The 19834-nt window shown below is 41.9% G+C and overlaps 1 protein-coding gene across 1 annotated transcript in view; it reads left to right on the top strand.

The window, feature by feature from the left end:
- SHANK1 (SH3 and multiple ankyrin repeat domains 1) overlaps window positions 1-19834 on the top strand; it is a 677277-nt gene that overhangs the window by 391850 nt on the left and 265593 nt on the right. Inside the window, exons 6-8 of the mRNA XM_073570818.1 lie at window positions 2462-2613; window positions 13038-13205; window positions 15203-15319. Of these exons, the coding sequence (XP_073426919.1) occupies window positions 2462-2613; window positions 13038-13205; window positions 15203-15319 (437 nt within the window). The remainder of the gene's footprint in view (window positions 1-2461; window positions 2614-13037; window positions 13206-15202; window positions 15320-19834) is intronic.

Below are 19834 nucleotides of genomic sequence, written 5' to 3'. Positions count from 1 at the left end.
GCATTGTCAGACCCCAGGAGAGGATAGAATCTTTTGCCCTGGACTTAAGGACAGCAACACGTTCCCCAGGATTACATAAGGACCCCACCGAAGGGACTTCAAGAGTCCAGATTCCAGCGTAAGGACTACCGCCTCTTTCGGCCGCTGTGGCTGTCATGGGTACGGCCGTGGACGAAGCTAGGGAGAGAGCAAAAAGCCAGTGTTGGTATTTTCTACATCTCTGTAATTAAAGTTGTTCTCCCTGTTGAAATTGCAAGTCGTGCCTGGGATTGTGTCTGTCCTGCCCATTTTCTGTACAAGGTGAGGGGGGAGTACTCTGACTGTAGCTTAGTTGATTCGGCTGGGACTACCACCCCGGGCCACCTTGTTACAGTATAATGCCTCCACAGTGTACCATTACATATGTTATGATGCCCCCACAGTGCCCCATTACACACGGCATGATTCCTCCACATAGTATGATGCCTCCACAGTGCACCATTACATACGGTATGATTCCACCACACAGTATGATGCCCACACAGTGCCCCGTTGCACAAGGCATGACACCCCCCGTATAGTAAGATGCCTCCACAGTGTGATGCCTACACAGTGCCCTGTTGCACACGGTATGATCCCCCCCACATAGTATGATGCCTCCACAGTGCACCATTACATATGGTATGATTCCCCCACACAGTATTGATGCCCCCACAGTGCCTCATTACACAAGGTAGGATGACGCGTTCAGTATTATGCACCCATAGTACTCCATTACACACACTATGATGCACCCTTACAGTATGATGCACCCACAGTGCTCATTACACAAGGTATGATGACGCCCATGGTATAATGTCCTCAGTGTTTCCTATTACACAAACTATAATGCACTCATACAGTATGATGACCCGACAGTACCACATAGCACACAATATGATGCCATCACAAAGCATGATGTCCCCACTGTGCCTCATTACACAAGGTATGATGCACCCACAGTACCCATTTACATACACTATGATGCGCCCATACAGCATAATGACCCCACAGTACCACATAACACACAGTATGATGTCCCCACGGTGCCTCATTACACAAGGTATGATGCACCCACAGTACCCCATTACACAGTATGATGCACACTTACAGTATGATGCACCCACAGTGCCTCATTACACAAGGTATACTCATAGTATAATGTCCCCATTGTACCTCATTACACACACTATGATACACCCATACAGTATGATGGCCCTACATTACCACATAACACACACAGTATGATGTCCCAACTGTGCCTCAATACACAAGATATGATCCACCCACACTACCTCATTACTCACTATGATGCACCCTTACAGTATGATACCCCCACAAGGCCTCAGTACACAAGGTATGATGACACCCATGGTATAATGCCCCAATTGTACCCCATTACACACACTATGATACACCCTTACAGTATGATGCACCCACAGTGCCTCATTACACAAGGTATACCCATTGTATTATGTCCCCATTGTAACCCATTACACACACTATAATGCACTCATACAGTATGATAACCCCACAGTACCACATAACACACAGTATGATGTCCCAACTGTGCCTCATTACACAAGGTATGATGCACCCACAGTACCCCATTACACACATTATGCTACACACAGTATGGTATCCCCACTGTTCCCCATTACACAAGGCATGATATCCCCTACAGTATGTTACCCCAAAGAACCCCATTACACTCAGTATCAAAAGAGTAACTAAAACCTAACTGAAATTATTTAAAGGGGTTGTCTGTTACTGTACAATCACTTATTTATGGGCCCAGGGGAAAGAAATTAAAAAAAAAAATACTCACCTCCCTTATTGGCGCTGTCCCCTGCCAATTACCTTTGATCAATGTTTGTACGGGGGTGTCATGTGAGCGCCGCAGCCAATCAACAGCCTCTGATCGGCTGTAGTTTTTCCGAGAAGAAACTGCACATCAGATCCTAAAATAAGTATAGCTGTCAAAAGTCCCTGAAATCTCCTTTTCTGATACAGTGCTGGTAATCTTAGGCCATCTCAGACAAAATAAGGTTGATGATTTGGGGACTTTTCTGGGCAAAATTTGGGGCAGGACTTAAATGTTCCTTTGCCACCCACTCTAGGCATGAAGAGAGGAAGACGAGTGAGTAGGGTATGGAAAACACAGTACAAAGTTGTGTCCTTGTGGGTGACCGAGTGACCAATTACAGGGCTCCACAGCCTTTAAAATGGCTGCTATGGTTCCATAAGAAGCATATGATCATATATAATTTTTATTTTCTCTTTTGTAGTTTGTAAATAGGACTTTATCTACATTTTAGAAATTACCGGTTTGAAATTTATAGATTTTTTTTCTGTGAATTTCATATACTGTGTAGAACTGTCATCTGTCCATCATATATTGCAGTGCATATGGATATGCTCACTTAAATTGGTTCCTTTATAGAGACACCATTGACTTTGGCTTCACAAATGGAAGGAACGGTAGATGTCATAAGGATGCTTTGCCTGGGAGGAGCCCACATTGACTTCCGAGCCCGTGATGGCACTACATCTCTACACAAGGCTGTCTGCTCCCGAAATTACAATGCGCTCATGGTAAGAGTAACACATTTCTCATTGGGGGTTATATGACAACTTAATTTCCAATACAACCATGGTGCTCATTAATTTGGGTGAACTGAGATCCACTCCTTGTTAGACAGAGTTGGACAGATCAATTAGAATTCAAATTGTACAGCTTCTCTGAATTTTTCCCCCAAATTTGATTTGTGGCAAATAAATTTGCTGCAAATCACAATTCTGAAAAGCCTTTAATGGACCGGAAAAATGTCTGATAACTGGTGGTAACCAACAGAGTCATTAGGGAAGCACGTACGGTTCTTTTATTGGACTGCTGCATAAAAAGAAATGTACAAAACATCAAAAATATTTTTTCTGCAATGCACAAATTTTGGTTGACAATTGTGTTTAAATTTCTGAATTATAGAGATTTTTCTTTTGGATTAATAATACATATATGTCTTGTCTGTTAAACAATCCAGGAAGCACACTTTCTGTGACACAGAAGAAGGTTACAGGTAAAGGTAATAGCAAAATAAGCACTGAGGGGTTTAATAGTGACCCTCCTTGTTTGTTGTATGTGAAGAATTAAAAAGGCCATTTATAAGGTGGACAATATTACAGACCTATCAATTCACAGTTACACTGAGTGACTGTACACCTACAGTATTTCCCTATATATCTTTTGAATGTCATTATCTCACTCTGGAAGAATTTAGCAGTCTACGAAATTGTGTTTTTTTGGGGAGATCCTCGCAAATCGAATTAGAGTGTTCGAATTTTCAGCAACCTGCATATGTCAGAAGATTCGACTAAAAGTCGATGCTCTCCGGATCAATCTGCTCATCTCTACTCCTTATTATATGCCATAGGTTTATGGTAAAAATAATTTTGTAGAATATGCTGTGAGTTTTCATGCTGTACATTTTGCTCTAAAGCACGTCTCCCATTTCTACATAGCCAAATATGCATTTTTTGTGAGAAACGGGCACAAGTCGCTGCTGATTTGCCTTTGTTAAATTCTACGTGGAATCTGCCTCTCTTGGCAGAAAAGGCAGTTGAAAATCCACGCCTTTTTTATGCGGTTTTCTCTGCGGATTTGCAAGCTAAATAAAGGTATATTATTTAGCAACAAAAAATGAATTGTGCTGTCATTTCCTTGTCCAACCTCTTCTTTTTCATTCTCCATTAAAACCCATAATATCATTACATACCATGTTCAAATATAATGTATACACACACAAGAAAACAAATATAAGTGAATATAATAGATATATATTATATACATATATACAGTATATGTATGTGTGAGCCAGATACCCGCATTAATAAAATGGTACATAAAGAGTTAAATAAAAGACACACACACACACACACACAAAATTTGAATGAAACGCAATATCTGTTTATTTAAAAAAAAATGTAAAAAAAAATTGCATGGGAAGAAGCCAATAGCCATGAAGGTACCCAGGCTATTAATATCAGCTCACAGATGTTTGCTTAGCCTTTGCTAGCTAGTTTATAGGGGAACCCCAGAAAATTTTTTACATGGGGTCCCTCTATAAAATCGAACCAGCAAAGGCTAGGCAGACAGCTGCGAGCTGATATTAATAGCCTGGGAAGGGGCCATGTATATTAGCACCCCTCCAGGCTAAAAACATCAGCTCTCAGCCACCCTAGAAATGGCGCATCTTATAGATGCGCCAATTCTGGCACTTAGCCTCGCTCTTCCCACTTGCCCTTTAGCGGTGGCAAGTGGGGTAATATTTGTGGGGTTGATGTCACCTTTGTATTGTCCAGTGACATCATCATGATCATCGTACGAGCATCTATAGGCATCTATACCTCTCACAAATATACCAGCCTCCTGATGAACCACCGAAGGAGAAACGCGTCGACGCAGGGGCATAGAAGCATGTAATATTCATCTGCATGGATATGATAAGTACCTTTATCTCTGTTTACCACGTGTTACCCACCCTAACCCCTAGCGTAGTTGTTGATTGTCCAGACTAGGCGTCCTGCGTGTATATCAAGCACAGGGCCTGTAAGGTCAGTAAGGGATAGCCATCGTGGAGCGAGGGCACCAAATATCGTTTTTAGTGTGCCAACCTCCGCTGGCAGGAAGGGATGACAGCGGACACGTAGCGTATCCTACGCCATGCGTGGTTGTACCTGGGAATTTTTTCCAATAGGGATTATCTAGCCCATTCTGTCCCCCGGCCTCTCCATGGCCCCTGCATCCTTGGCCTGTTGTGAGGAGGAGGAGACAGCATAGAGGCTCTCTGTTGGAACATATACTTGACTGCATTAACCATATGATGTATCTGAACAGTCTCGCATGAAATATATTGTTTGTTCTCTTGGTTAGTCTATCACCAGTTTGTGCACTTGGGTTTTCTTTTGGTGTTATTTTAAAATTATCCTAAATAAATGTAGTCTTTTAAGGGTTATATGTTTACACGAGTGGCTTCTGAACCCCTGCTTTTCCCCAGTCTATTTGCTTGCCTTCAGATGCACTGATATCAGAATGTACACATGTGGAGTACAGATGATGGCAGTGATGGGTCAGCTTCCCTCCAAATGTTCTGATGGCGCCTTGGAGCAGAAGGTGGCACAAGTATCACACCCAAGATAACCAACATTTTGCTATTAGGCTTTCCATGTTACTTATTTATTTATATTATTTACTAGCTATGAACCCGTTCTACGCCCGGGTGGCGGGCATTTTTATTGGTATATGGTCTCCCATCCTGATATGTGCTGCCTCCCTCCTATCCTGGTGTGCATGGCACCCCTCATCCCTATCCTGGTATGCATGGTCCCCTCACCCCCTTACATGGTATGCGTGGTCCCCTCACCCATTTTTCCTGGTATGCATGGTCCCCTCACCCCCCTTTCCTGGTATGCGTGGACCCCTCAGCTCCCTTTCGTGGTATGCATGGTCCCCTCACTCCCCTTTCGTGGTATGCATGGTCCCCTCACCCCCCTTTCGTGGTATGCGAGGCCCCCTCACCCTCCTTTCGTGGTATGCATGGTCTCCTCACCCCCCTTTCCTGATATGCATGGTCCCCTCACCCCCCAATCCTGGTATGCATGGTCCCCTCACCCTCCTTTCATGGTATGCGTGGTCCCCTCACCCTCCTTTTGTGGTATGCGTGGTCCCCTCACCCTCCTTTCGTGGTATGCACTGCAAATGTATCTTCAGTAAAATGGCGCCGGATCGCGCTATGCGCATGCGCGATTCCGGCCGCACTCCTGCCCCGGTCTCCGGCCAAAAAGAAGCGCCACGGCAGCGCTCCTCCCGGTCAGGTAAGTATGTAAGTATGGCGTCGGACATAGCGGTATGCAGTGTGTATGCGTACCGCCATCTCCGACGCCATACACAGTCCTCACTGCACTGCTTCATTCTGTCTGGAGCCAAACTGCACAGGTGCGTCGCGCTTGCGCAGTCTATAAAGACTTCGGACAGAGGGACGCTTAGCCGGTTATATTATAGATGTCCCTTATTGTCCATTTTCTTGACCCTACTACTTGTAAACTTGCAAACAAAACACAAGATTCTGGATTTAATCACCTACCAGAAAGCCAAAAAAGTTGAGAAAAAATGCAAGATTGCAATGAAGAAAATAATTAGGTGCATTTTCCATGAAGAAACAGATTCATATATCACATTCTAAAGAAATCCACTATGACACTTGGAAAGAAGGGCACAAAACACATCTGTCATATCCAGAGTGACTGATATATGGGATGACTGAAGTACTGGATATTAGGAGTAATGATTACACTTAATGCACTTCATCCATTTCTCTGCTTCTTCCTGCAATTTCTGCATCACAAAAGACCAACCATAAAAAAAATGGATGTTGCTCATATATCAAATCTCTGGAGCATTGCTGGTCTGTCACACGCAGACCATGAAAACATTGATCCGATCTAACATTCAACTGGTTCCAGTTGATGACTAACACAATTGATTTGTGATCCATCAACAAAGCATTAATTGACGCATTTCAGGTTCACCTTTTTAGAAATTCAATGTTGTAGATTCAGAGCTGTATAATTTATCTTTTTAGTTGTCTAAGTTTCATTTTTTTGAAACTCCAAATGAATTTTAGAAACAATTATGAAATTTTGCTGCCATCCACCACCCCTAGGGGGAGCTGAGGAGCTAGCTGCATACAGTTCTATATATTAACTGGGTTTTTACATTTTTGTAAATGGTTAAAATTGCAAAGTGTTTGGGTAAAAACAAGCAACTTTGCAGTTTAGCTCTTATTAAAAATCCTCGCCATTCTCAATAATTAAGGGATTTTTTTATTTTATAGTTTACTGCTTGTTGCCTAGATTAGTGGCCACCTCTGCAGTCTAACAGCAGTGGTCAGTCTCTTAGACAAAAAGCACAGCACTTACACGCTCTTTGCTATAGAGCTCACAAGGTATAGGTACCATTGCTTGCAATCTCGGAGAGTGCACAGTTCGGGCTAGCGGAGCAAACATGCCGCTGAGTCGAACTTTCAATAATCAGAAGCACACTACCCCAAACCCATAGACGTGTGCTCCAAAAAACAGAACATGAGAAAATACTATAAGCTCCCAAGCTTGTCCTAGTGGTGGTGATCATGAGCTCTGGTGGTGATGATTTTTAGGCTTTGTAGCATAGTAATGGAGCTTCTAAATAAAGATGGGAGAATCGATTTTTAGGACTCTGGTCCACCAGCCTGGACAGTAATCCATGACCGCTGGATGAGAGGTCTGTGAATCTCTTTACCTACCTGCATTCGTAGCCCTACTTTTCATTTGCCGGTCCACCACGACGTCATGTTTGTGTGGCGCCCCTGAGGGTTCAGTCGCCACAGAGGTACTGCACCTCCTCCTGAGGTGTGGTATCCCACTATCCAGGTAAAGTGGAGACGCCTGACCACACTCCAACACCTGCACCCAGCACAGACACTTTAGAATAGGGGAGCACCCTGTAAGTCAGCTGCTTTGGTTCACAAAGGTTGCTGGGGAAGCGGGTGGAGCTTAGACTGCATAAGAGAGGGAAGAAGGTTAGGAAGAGGTTAGATAGTGAGAGAAGATCCCCCAGAGGGGTGGAGTGAAAGCAAGTGCTGCAGCAGACTCCTGTGATCTGGAGCTGTTGGCACGGGAAAGTGCAAGAGAAAGCCTGATTCTTCAGAAGGAAGATAGATTAGTACGGAACGTGGGGAGAAGAGAACTGAGGACAAGGGTGAAAGCAGAGCCCTTCCTTAAGTTAAAGCGCATGGTTCGGAGTCCGGTATCCAAAGTTGTATGGATGCTGATGGTCCTGCAGCAGAAACCGGAGGAATAGAAGTTGTCACCACTTTATTCCCACCTAAGACTCGAGGGCACAATAGCAATGTGTGTGAGCCGGGACCTGAGAGTAGGAAGTCCCCGAAGTGGGCTACAGCTATCTGTCGTACGAGTCGAGTTCCAAGTAACATCTGGAAGGAGGAACTTAAGTTTAATTCACAACTACAAGTACTTCAGTTTAGGCGCTAGTGAGGAGATGTTCAGGAAAGGCATATGTTGGAGGAGTGCTGGAAAGGTGTACTCTATCTTGCCTGGGAGTTGGCTGAGCCCCTGACCTGTAGGACATGACACCGAAGTGAGCATCTGTATGCGCAACAGACTGTGAGTAAAGCCTTGGGACTACAAGCCCTTGTGTCCTCCACTTATTCCTGCGCCACTCATCTAGCACTGCTACATCTCTGTGCCTAACACTGCACCATCTACCTCAACACCTATTCCTACTGCCCTGGGACTACAGCCCTACCTGTGGGGAGCTTCATCATCATTGCTGCACCACACCACCTGTCCCAGAGAAGCAACCCTGCAGCGCTGGTCAAACTAACCAGAAACCACAGGTGCATCACGAATCATCTCAATAACTTTATCCCCATCACTCTACCCCTTTTACATTGACTGCCTGAGGCCACGGAGCGGGTCCCTGCCACTGTGACATCTCCCATTGAAATCAATGGGCCTGGCACCGAGTACCCCACGGCTTCTGAGGGCGAGTCATTTGCATCACGCAACAATGAGGATGTTGAATTCTAATCAAAAGAAGAGCCGGGAACTCCAGGAAGAAAGGAGGTTCGTAGGCCTCCAGTCCAATGGTCACAGATTACTGACCTGGCCAATGTACCAGATTCATGTGAACCGATTCTCCTACCTCTACTTCAAACCCTTTAAGCAAATTATCTAGCATCAACATTTTGGATTTATTTGGTGTAGATGAAAATATTTGGATATCTTTGAGCTTCATAAATATTAAAAGCCATAGTTGCCAACTTCAAGGATATGATCGCATTTCTCCATGACCTCACCCTCTCCACCAAGTGTCCTTCTCTCCACATTTAGGCTATGCCTCTTTCATGCCTATCCACACCTCTTCCACGCCCCATTAATATGAAGTTGGAAACTGGAACTTAGTCTAATAATGGTAGTTTCCGGAAGATTATGGTAGCACCTGGGAGTTTTGCTATCTCTTCTGAACTGCAAGGCAGCCAGTGTTCTTTGTGCACTCGACATCAGCTTGCGCATAAGGACACGAAAGTGCTAATTTTGCTGGTTTACATTGGTGTTAAAAGCTATTTAGGGATCTACGCTTCTTAACAGTACAGCAGAGTAATGTACAGTATTATTTTGGCAATAACCCTCCCCCTCTACATTTGCACATGAACCCTCCGCAGTCCACATGTTACCGTGCTTCTTGGACGACATCATATGACCCCCTACTGGCACCACATGTTGGCCCGCAGCCCAGTTCGGCTCATCATTACCGCAGGGGTTAATAGCTTTAGGGGAGGATGGGGATCTGCTTCCATGGTAACATTTAAGTTGTACAAATCTTTCGTATTTTCTGGAGGAATGTTATAACATGAACATATCGCTGTTCAATTAATAGACAATAGCGGGAGACAAAGTAAACCGTAGATTTGTGTCCCCATCCCTTTAACAATAACTGGTTGCCATAGAAGCAAATGAGAGTGTAGCATACTGAGGTCAATAGTAGCAGAGCTACGGTACCCCACTGTGGTGCACGTCTCTGCAAGGGACGAAAGTCCAAACTAAGCCTGCGGAGAAATGTACTTAAATATGGTCCATTTTGTTTTTCCCGTGTGCACGCAGTTGTAGCTGAGCTGAGTTCGTCATTTGACATGACTAATTGTGATATCCCAATGTGGAACATAGTTAGTTGAGCTCTGTATCTCATGCACAGGAGATTGTCTGGGAAAATATGGAGAATGGACGAGGTGTTATCCCAACTAGAACCCTCATATTGCATATTAGATTACAGTACAATTGGCTGAACCTAGTGTTGTTCCTCGGGGGTTGGGCCAGGGAACCAAAGACTACGAGGGTGCAAAATTTCACTATGAGGGTGCTGATGTTACTAATCTGGGAAAGGGGATAATATCCCATAAAGTTCCCAGGCTATTAATAACAGCTCACAGCTGTTTGTTTAGCTTTTCCTTGTGAATTTAAAGGGACCCAGGAAAAAAATTGATGTAGGGTCCCCCTATAATTTCAAACCAGCAAAGGCTAAACAAATAGCTATGAGTTGATATTAATAGCCTGGGAAGGAGTTAGCGATATTGCACCCCCAGGCTACCAGCATCATCCCTCAGCCACCCCATGACACCCACTTGCCACCGCCACAGGTCAAGTGGGAAGAGCGAGACTAAGTGCCAGATTTGGCGCATCTTATAGATGGGCCATTTCTGGGGCGGCTGAAGGCTGCTGTTGGTAGCCTAGGGGAGCAATATCTCTGGCTCCTTCCCAAGCTGTTAATATCAACCCACAGCTGTCTTTAGCCTTTACTAGTTTGAATTTATGGGGAAACTCTATGTAATTTTTTTTCTGTGGTCCTCCGTAAATTCACCAGCAAAAACTTAGCAAACAGCTGACAAACATGATGGGAGCTGTCTTCAGCCACAGGCACCTGGGATCAGAATGAAGGGTACTGCTTTTCCCAGGCACCAGTATGTGTGAAATAGGGACAGAGACCCTGATTTCAGCAATGTATCACTTAGTTCACTCGGTGCAGCAGTTGTTACAGAATTACAGTTTTCTCTGCCACAGATCTTGCAGAATTCAGAATACTAAACTGAGTATAACCCCGTCCCCACCACTGACAAGCAAGTTTCTGTGTACACTGTATTTTATGGGAAAACTGCTAATTAGTGTTGTGGGTGGGATTGGACCAGGAGTCATGAGACACCTAGTCCTGTAGTGATAATAACCTGCTGATAAAACACTAATTGTATTAAAAGAGCAAAACACAGCCTAATAAGTGATACATCACTGGAATCAGAGTCTCAGCTCCTATATCATGATTCTCTCAGATTACATAGCAAAATCCTGCTGACAGATTCTCTTTAAAGTTGACCTGTCACTTGTTCAAAAATGTAGTTAAAATCCCAGAGATTTCCCTATTCTGCCACTCGTTTCCATTTTGTGATGAGTCGTTCCATTGCAGATATATGCACATTTGTTGCATTTGGAGGACATTATGTTTAATCTCTCCTTGGAGATCAACTGGGCATTTCTCCACAGTCTTTTCTGGGGGGGTGTGCATTCACCCTTCCCTCCTAAATACTGCCAGTGAGAGCTCGGCAGCATCTCCTACTATTATTCTGCTGGATCAGGTGTCAAGCTTTGATTAGCAGCATTATGAAAGAAAGAGTGAAAGCACATTCCCTCAGAGAAGACTCTGAAGACATGCACAGCTGGATTGCAAGCAGAGATTTCACATACTGCGCTGCAAAAGCAACAAATGTGAATATCTCTGCAATAGAACGGCACAGCACAAAATGGAAAAGAGTGTCTTAATCAGGGGACCTCGAAGATAATTCCAAGTTATTTAATGCAATTTTTTTATACTTTTAAGACACAGCTAGTTGAGGCTGAAGGCATCCAATAATCATTGCACAGGCTTGAAGAGACTTTAAAGCTCTGTATCAGACAAAAAAATTCTGAACTCTAAACAAGAAATTATTTAGCGCCAAAATTTTGGCTCTATTTGCTTTAAAAGAAATAATTGGATACCTCTGACCTGTTTTTTTGTACTTATTTAAATCTATAAATTCATACATGGTAATGTTTATGAAGACCAACTGTCCTGAATTTGGCAGGAATGTTCCAATTTTTTTTAGAAACAATTGTTCCCTGCATCCTGTGCATCAAATGAGTTGTATTACTTTGTGTTGCATTATGAGTCAACCCAAGTTACGCCTCTGCTTCTACTTCTGTATGTATTGCTTCCTGTACTCATTTTTGTCTATTCTGCTTGTGTAAGCAATGTTGATTTTGCTTGCTTTCCTCTATCAATAAGTAATTGGCGCAATAAATAATTTATGCTGTGAGTCACTGCTGCATATATTTATCATATGAATACATATTTATAGGCTGATGCACAAAGCTTAATCCCCCCAAATTAAAATTAACCTAACTTTATGTGTATTACTATTATCATTCTGTGATTTTGTTTGCAGACTTCAAACACTCTAACACGTCATAAAACGGATTGACAGGGGATTTAAGGAGTTTCAGTGCGTCAGCAATGCTGGTTACAGATTGGATCCTTCTACTTTACATGATCCTGATGCTCATACTATATATTATAATTGTAGTCGAACAACAGTATTGGTAATTATGGGGTTAAAAAGTTGCCACTATTTTGAGCTTGATTTTGTGGTAAAAGAGCAGTTGTCATTTCCCTTCCCCCACCCGTTGGTGTAGTAAAAATTAGATGTTCCAGCCCAAAACTTTGAAAGGGTTGTCTTCTGCCATCAGATTTATTGCTGTTTGGTCACAATTTTTTAAAAAGCTTGTTTGTCATATTTATTCCATTTTCTCAATATTTTTACGACATACTCAGAATATTTATTCGTTTAATTTTAAATATTTCAGACCTGGTAAAGTTGCAGGAAAAGGCATAAGAAAGACAACTATGAGGCAATTGCAAAAATTATAATAGTCCCTCCAACTTTATTGTTCTGGAGTTAGCAGTGTGGTATATACTGTATATCCTGTAAATTCATGCATGCAGATCTCCTACAAGGTTATGTTCCTACTAAATGATATGTCTGATGGGCTTTAAAAATAGAAAATTCCCATTAGATCATCTTTCTTCAATTGTTTTAGTATTTTTAAGGCAATCTTATTCCCAATTTCAAATTGTGCTGTTTTCAAAGATTACTACAATAATGTATGTTCTGTTTTAAATGTTTTATGGCAAAAAGTATTTATGGGTGATGTTTACCACCCTTAACAGCAGTGGGAGAAAGGACAGCAAAAAAAGCCCCTTGAAAATATTGTGATCATAATGTTTATATGAGGTACCGCAATGGGGTTTTACTTAGTGCCTGAATGAAACTTTAATTCAAAGGCAAGTCTATTTTAATTCTTCATGTTTTTTTCCTTCTTAGACACTTTTGGATCTTGGCGGTTCTCCAAATTACAAAGATCGTCGAGGTCTAACCCCACTATACCATACTGCCATGGTGGGTGGAGATCCCAGGTGCTGCGAGTTATTGCTCTATAATAGAGCATACATTGGCACAGTTGATGAAAATGGCTGGCAAGAAATTCACCAGGTAATATTAACCATGTTCTTTAACACTTTTGACAAGACATGCAGCAAAATGGCATTACAATTGACAATTGAAATATAAAGGTTAATAAAAAGAGGTTGGAAAGATTGGCTGTGATTAGGGCTTTAACTGGGAAGTTGAATTATTGCATTGGCTCCAGATTCTGAATGCTAGGGGTGGGCCAAAAACCAACTTTCTCTTGTACAGAGTATTTCCATACAGACTACTAGTTCCTTATAGATTTTACTTCTATGGTGCCTAGCTGAAATACTGGAGAGTATTTAGCAGCCATATACTGTATTCATATACTATACAGCCATATACTGTATACTGTACCCATAGCAGCCATATACTATATTCTATCATCAATCTATCTCAAAAATGTTTGAGATCTTTTTTACCATATTTATAAAAAGGTATTGTCAAGTAGTGCTTGTAAAAACAAGCACTTTTGCAATGTATTGCTTATTCAAATTTGTAGCCGTTCATAAGATAATAGTTTACTTTTGTTTACAGCTAATTGCCTAGGAGACTGACCATCATTGCACTCTAGCTTTTTAGCGGTGCACTGAAGCTGGCCAGGATTATGAGGTAACAGCGTGTTCCAGAAATCCTGACCAGTTTCAAATAGCACTTTCAAGCTCAGAAAAAAAAATCTTGTAAGCACTGCCCATGTTCTGCTGTCCAGCAGTGGCGGTCGGTATCCTAGGCAATGAGCTGTAACCAAAAAAAGTGTTAATATTTCAAGGACCATTAAAAATTTTAATAAGTAGTAAATTGCTAAATTGCTTTTATTTACAAGCTCTATCCAACAATACCCATTCATGAAAATAGGAATAACCCTTAAACTAATACAAGGACATGTGTAAGTTGACTTTCATAGATTTTTAATTATACAATAATTCTTAAGCGCTGCACAGAAAATCAGTAAATTATAATGGTAAATTATTTGTCATGTCATAAAAAATCAGAGTTTTCATTTAGTAAACTAGGGAAGCTAGATGACATCTATAGGTGCTGTAATGGGGTCCTGATTCACCTTTTGCAGGCTGTTGAAATGCTGTTAAAAACTGACTTTTTTGATGGAAAAGCTGTATGACAACTAATATGGCTAAAGTTACAACTTCTAAAGGGCTAGTCACTCAGCCTTCCCTGAATCATAAACGGTACAATAGTGTGATAAAGCTCTATACTGTCCTGTGTAGGAGCTGTCATAGGGCCAAACTCAATTACTTCCAAAGCGATGGTTTTTGCCCGTATAAGGGTGTTTTCACACTGAGCTTTTTTCTGAGGTTTTAGAACAGAAAATCTCCAAAACTATGTGCACAGATTTTAAGAAGAACTTTTTGGAGCAGAAACTAAGTAGAGACTCTTCAAATCCTGGTCCAAATGTAAAATTGTACTCAAAAATTTTGAGTTTCTACTCTGAAAACTCAACAAAATGTCTCCATGTGCACATATCACAACTCTCCAAACAAAACTCATGGTTTTGAACTTCTTGCGACTTTTGGAGTGATTGTGCTCGAAAACTCAGCAAAAAAACCCTCAAGTCTTAACACACCCTAAGGAGTCTTTTCAACTGGTCCAAAAGAAGCCTGAAAAATCGCTTAGAAAGATGGAAAGGCCCTTTCTATTCACTTCTATTGTAAAATCACTTTCCAGTCTGTATTTTCAGTGTTTTATTTTCTGCTTCAAGTTTTGAAAACCACCTGGTGGGAAAAAAAAGTATATGTCACTTCTTTGAAGCATCTCTTGATGGAAAACTCTCCAAAACAGACAATGTCCAATCAAAAGGCTGCAAAGAATGCTTCAGGAGGCAAAAAAAACTCCTACAAAAACTCCCAAAAAGTGGTTTCCACTAATAAACTCATCATTTTTGAATCACTCAAAAAAAATTGTGCATATACCATTACAATCTGTGTGTTGTAACAAGCTGCGGTATTCTACAGACCAGATTTATCATGTTATTTATCATGCTGATGTGTTTTCTCCCTGCCTAGGCCTGCCAGCATGGCCACTCACAACACCTAGAGCATCTCCTCTTCTATGGCGCTGACCCTGCTTCTCAGAATGCGTCAGGAAACACCGCTCTGCATATCTGCGCCCTGTACAACAAGGTCGGTGCTCCCGGGAAGTCTCATTTTGCCATATTCCTGCTAATCTCACTCCATCACAAGTGTGTGGCATTACCCCCAGCAGAGGGGTATCTAGGTTTTCTGTAAATTCCCGGCACGAGAGAATCCTAATAGCATGCAGTGAGAATTCACAAGTCTGCCGTCGCATAGAATGACTGTAGACTCATTACAAACCAGGACATCCCTTTTAATGCACCTAACATAAATAAAAAAATGAGAATTCATCAGTATTACAAATAATATTTACATCAAGGTACCTTATAGATGACGTCGTCTCTGGAGTCGTTCTCCTTTTTTTCACCTTGTCCAGACCCCATGATGAGTTTTCTTATCCACAGCCGTCTCTGCAGACTTCCATCTACTCCGATCTTCTGCAACAAATGTCCACATTATGCCCTTAAAGGTAGCAGTGTTATTATACTGTAATGCTCCTGAATAAAAAATATCTGCCCTACACTGAGACCCTGAATAAATAATTGCCCCTAACTATATTGTCTACACAAAATATGACCCCCACAATGTCCGTCTTATGGTACATGCTCTTCACACTGACCTCTCATTTCCATACTGGGCCATCTCTTTACATTGTCCTCCTTATAGGGCCCAGTCTCTATTCTGTACCCTCTTATCACACTCCCTCTCCTTGGTATACTGTCTCCTCCTGGCTGTACCCTTACACTGTCCCCCCCACTACTCATTCTCTATTCTGTACCCACTCGCTTTTCTCTCCCCATACTGTCTACTCACACTATTCCCCTCTCTCCTCATACTATCTCCTCTCACATTCCCCCTGTTCACCATACTGTCTCATCATATATTTACCCCCTCACTCTCTATACTGCCTGCTCACACATACCCCCGACTCCACATACTGTGTCCATATAGATTTTTCCATTGCTACTCATACTGTTTCTACATACATTCCCCCATACACTCCCCATACTGTCTGCACCCTTCCCCACACTCACCATACTGTGTCTGCACCCATCCCCCATACTAATTCCTCATACATGCCCCCCAATCCCCCATACTGTTTCCTCATACATGCCCTGCATCCCCACTTTGCTCCTCATTTTATGTCCTCAAATCCCCCCCACATTAAATCTCCTCATCCCCACCCCAAATTTCCCCACACACATTAAATATCCCCATCTCCACTCCAAATTTCCCCACAAACATAAAATCTCCCCATCCCCACTCCAAATCTCCCCAAACACATTAAATCTCCCCATCCTCACCCCAAATTTCCCCACACATGTAATCTCCCCATCCCCACTACAAATCTCCCCACCCCAAATTTCCTCACACACATTAAATCTACCTGTCCCCACCCCAAATTTCCCCACACAAATTAAATCTCCCCATCCCAACTTCAAATTTCCTCACACGCATTAAATCTCCCCCCATCCCCATGCACTTAATTTTCAGTGTCTTCAGCTCCACTGAAGCACTTACCACCAATGTGTGGCTCTGCAGTGCGGGCGAGTGGCATAAACAGCGTGATCACATGACCTGATCACGCTGTTGGCATGGCTCTGACCTGGCAGTTAGAGCTTCAATTGTACTCGCATCTGTAAGATGCAAGCACAATTGATCCCTGGCAGCCGGCGTGCTGCAGCTTCTCTGTGCTGGCTGTCAGCTTGACTTCCAGTCTGGGGGGCGGCAGAATGCCACCGCCGAGGAAGACACTGCGAACTGCCACGTTAGGTGGCTTAACTGCTCCACCCTGTCAGCTGTGCCTAGGGCACATGCCCCGGCTGCCCTCCTTAAATATGCCTCTGATCCCCAGTGTCATTATGTTTTCCTGGCACCTCTTCTCTCTTCTTTATTTCTCTTGGTGACTGTTCCGTAAATAATTTTCTTGACCTCCTTGAAGCTCCTGTGACCAATAAGTACTGAATAATTTCTTTATGTGGGCAGCTTGTAGCCCTGACTACAGCTGTCTGTCACATATAGGCACACGCAATATCGTCACAGAGGATAATGCATTGAATACGCTGTGAGGCAGATGTTTTGGTCTTTGCATCTAGAAAAATCATCTATACAAGTCTCAGCTCTATATATCTTGTTGCTAACATACCGCAGCCTACAGCTTTACACTGATCTATGATAACAGAATTTTAAATTAGAATTGAGGTGTCATACAAATGATGAGGATGTGCTCTTGGAAACTTTTAGACTATGATGACTACTACATGGTGCTTTCATGTAGAACTGTGCACCCATGTAAATATGCAATTTCTTTTTTGCATGGAATCATATGCATAAAAATGGAGGTAAAACGAAGCACAGTTTCTATAAGCTGTAATATTATCAGATGAGTGAGAAGTTAGCCAAAACTGCTGGGCCCCAATGCAAAATGAGTAATCGATTTACCATCCTACGGGCTCGAATCATCAAGCACTCGAGTAAGATGTGTCGAAGTCCTTAGGAGGCATGTGCCTCTCTCAAGCGCCACGTGACATGGCCATCGCCAGCTGGGGCAATAGTACTAGTGTGTCATAAATTACCCCTCCTTGTTTCGTAAATTATGATGAATTTGTTAGGCGTGCTTGGCCAACCCCTGAGGTCCGTCCACTTTTCTAAAAGTTTCCAGAGGTGGCCAGGACTGACGTAAAAACGTCAAAAGTCACAATATTGTTATGCAACTTTGTGCATAGGGGATTTTGGAGTTTATAAATGTTTTCAGCTGGATTCATCCAGTTTTTGAAACTTTTTAAAAGATTTCTGGGCGCAAATGTACCTCTTGGAGTAATTTTATGCTTGCCAGATATTTTTGGGCAAAATGTTGCAACTAGACACTAGCATACATTTGTACAAAAATGTTGCAACTTTTTGAAAAATTTGCAAATAATGATTCAGGGGGGAAACATCTAGGAAATCTAAACCTGGTCACAATGGCAAACTGATCAAACTAAATAAAAACAAAATACAGACAAACACATAAAAAAGTGACTTTAGGAAAGGCGCAAATAGAAAGATAAATAGGACACATGAAAAACAGATGAAAAATACACAAAAATAGACACAAAAAAAACCATTGAAGAATCAGCCCCTTTGTGTGTCACCATGTATTGCTTTCCTGCAGATCTACTGTAATAAGCCACAACATTTTTAGAATTTGGAAGACTTTGCGGCGCTCCATACCAATGTTATTGCTTTGCTTGAGTGTAAGTAGTAATAAAAGCAGCTACGGTATATACAAACCACCAGGGACATGGGGGTCTTTTATTTGAAAAGAGGTAAGCAATTTTGTTTGCAGCCATAGTCAAGAAGCCCGCCGCTGAGCAGCCTTGTATATTTGCAAAGTAATTATTTCTGCATCTCTTTAATTTACATGCACAAACACATTTCTTCTTCACCTTAAAGAGACGCTCCAGTTCTTGCCAGCATTAACAGTAATGTTGCCATCAACAATCCTGAGTTAAATGGGCAAAACACATAGTACATTTTTAATTCTGTGATTCTCATCATATCAGGGATTTCATATTTGCCTTACTTGCTTTGTTCACTGATGTTTTCATCATTAAATGCACTTTATATGACCCAATATGATTAATTTAAAAATTAAATATGTAATTCTTTATTTTTACCTGGGGTAAATGCCGCTGTTCTCCTGAATCCGTGGTGTTTTTCTTTTCTTCCTGCTCCTCTCCGTTAATGAGATATGGTAGCATCTTCTCTATTTATAAATCTTTAGTCAAATGGGCGTGGTCAAGCAGACTCCCCCAGAGAAGAGTTGAGGACAAAGCCCTCTTGGCTAACAAGACTACATTCCCATACAGGGAAGATGGGACCATATCTCAGGAACGGAGAGGTGCAGGAAGAAAAGAAAAACATCGCCAGATTTAGGAGAACAGTGGCATTTACATGATATAAAAAAAAATATATATTTATGTCAAGTGATAGGTCTCCTTTAAGTCAATGGTCTCCAAACTGTAACTGTCCAACTGATACAAAGTTATAACTCCCAGCTGTCATGATCCATGCTGGATCAGGGCATATAAAAAGCACAGGTAACCTTTTTTTTCCCTAAGCTGTGCTTAAAGGGAAGGTGCCATCCCAAAAAAAATTTTCAGCAATTGAAAAAATGTAAAGAATTAATGTTTACATTTTCTTAAAAAATATTATCATTTGTTTTTAATTTTGTAAAATATGAAAAATAATTTTAAAAAGTTTGGCATTTCCACTTGTTAACACTAGGGGGAGCAGCTATTGAAGTTTGGCACAAAAACCTAGTGTACAACTAGCTCACATTACTGTCCTGCAGTAATTATGGGCGTACAGTGTCCATGATGTTTGATTTTGATATATGATCATGCCCTAAAATGGACACTGTATGGGTGGAATCTGCTGACATGGGTGTGGTGTCACTCCTCTCCTCCCCTACTGGGTGCTTGCTAAGGGAAAAGAGAGGATGACATTTAGGAACACAGTGAGCAGCCATTTTGATGGGGCCTGCAAAGTTACTGACTGTCTTTTCATGTAAAGTCTGGA

The sequence above is a fragment of the Dendrobates tinctorius genome, unplaced genomic scaffold, assembly GCF_039654945.1.
Source record: "Dendrobates tinctorius isolate UK_male_01 unplaced genomic scaffold, ASM3965494v1 ptg000028l, whole genome shotgun sequence".
Classification (NCBI taxonomy): domain Eukaryota; kingdom Metazoa; phylum Chordata; class Amphibia; order Anura; family Dendrobatidae; genus Dendrobates; species Dendrobates tinctorius.
This window is presented reverse-complemented; position numbering and strand designations above follow the sequence as displayed.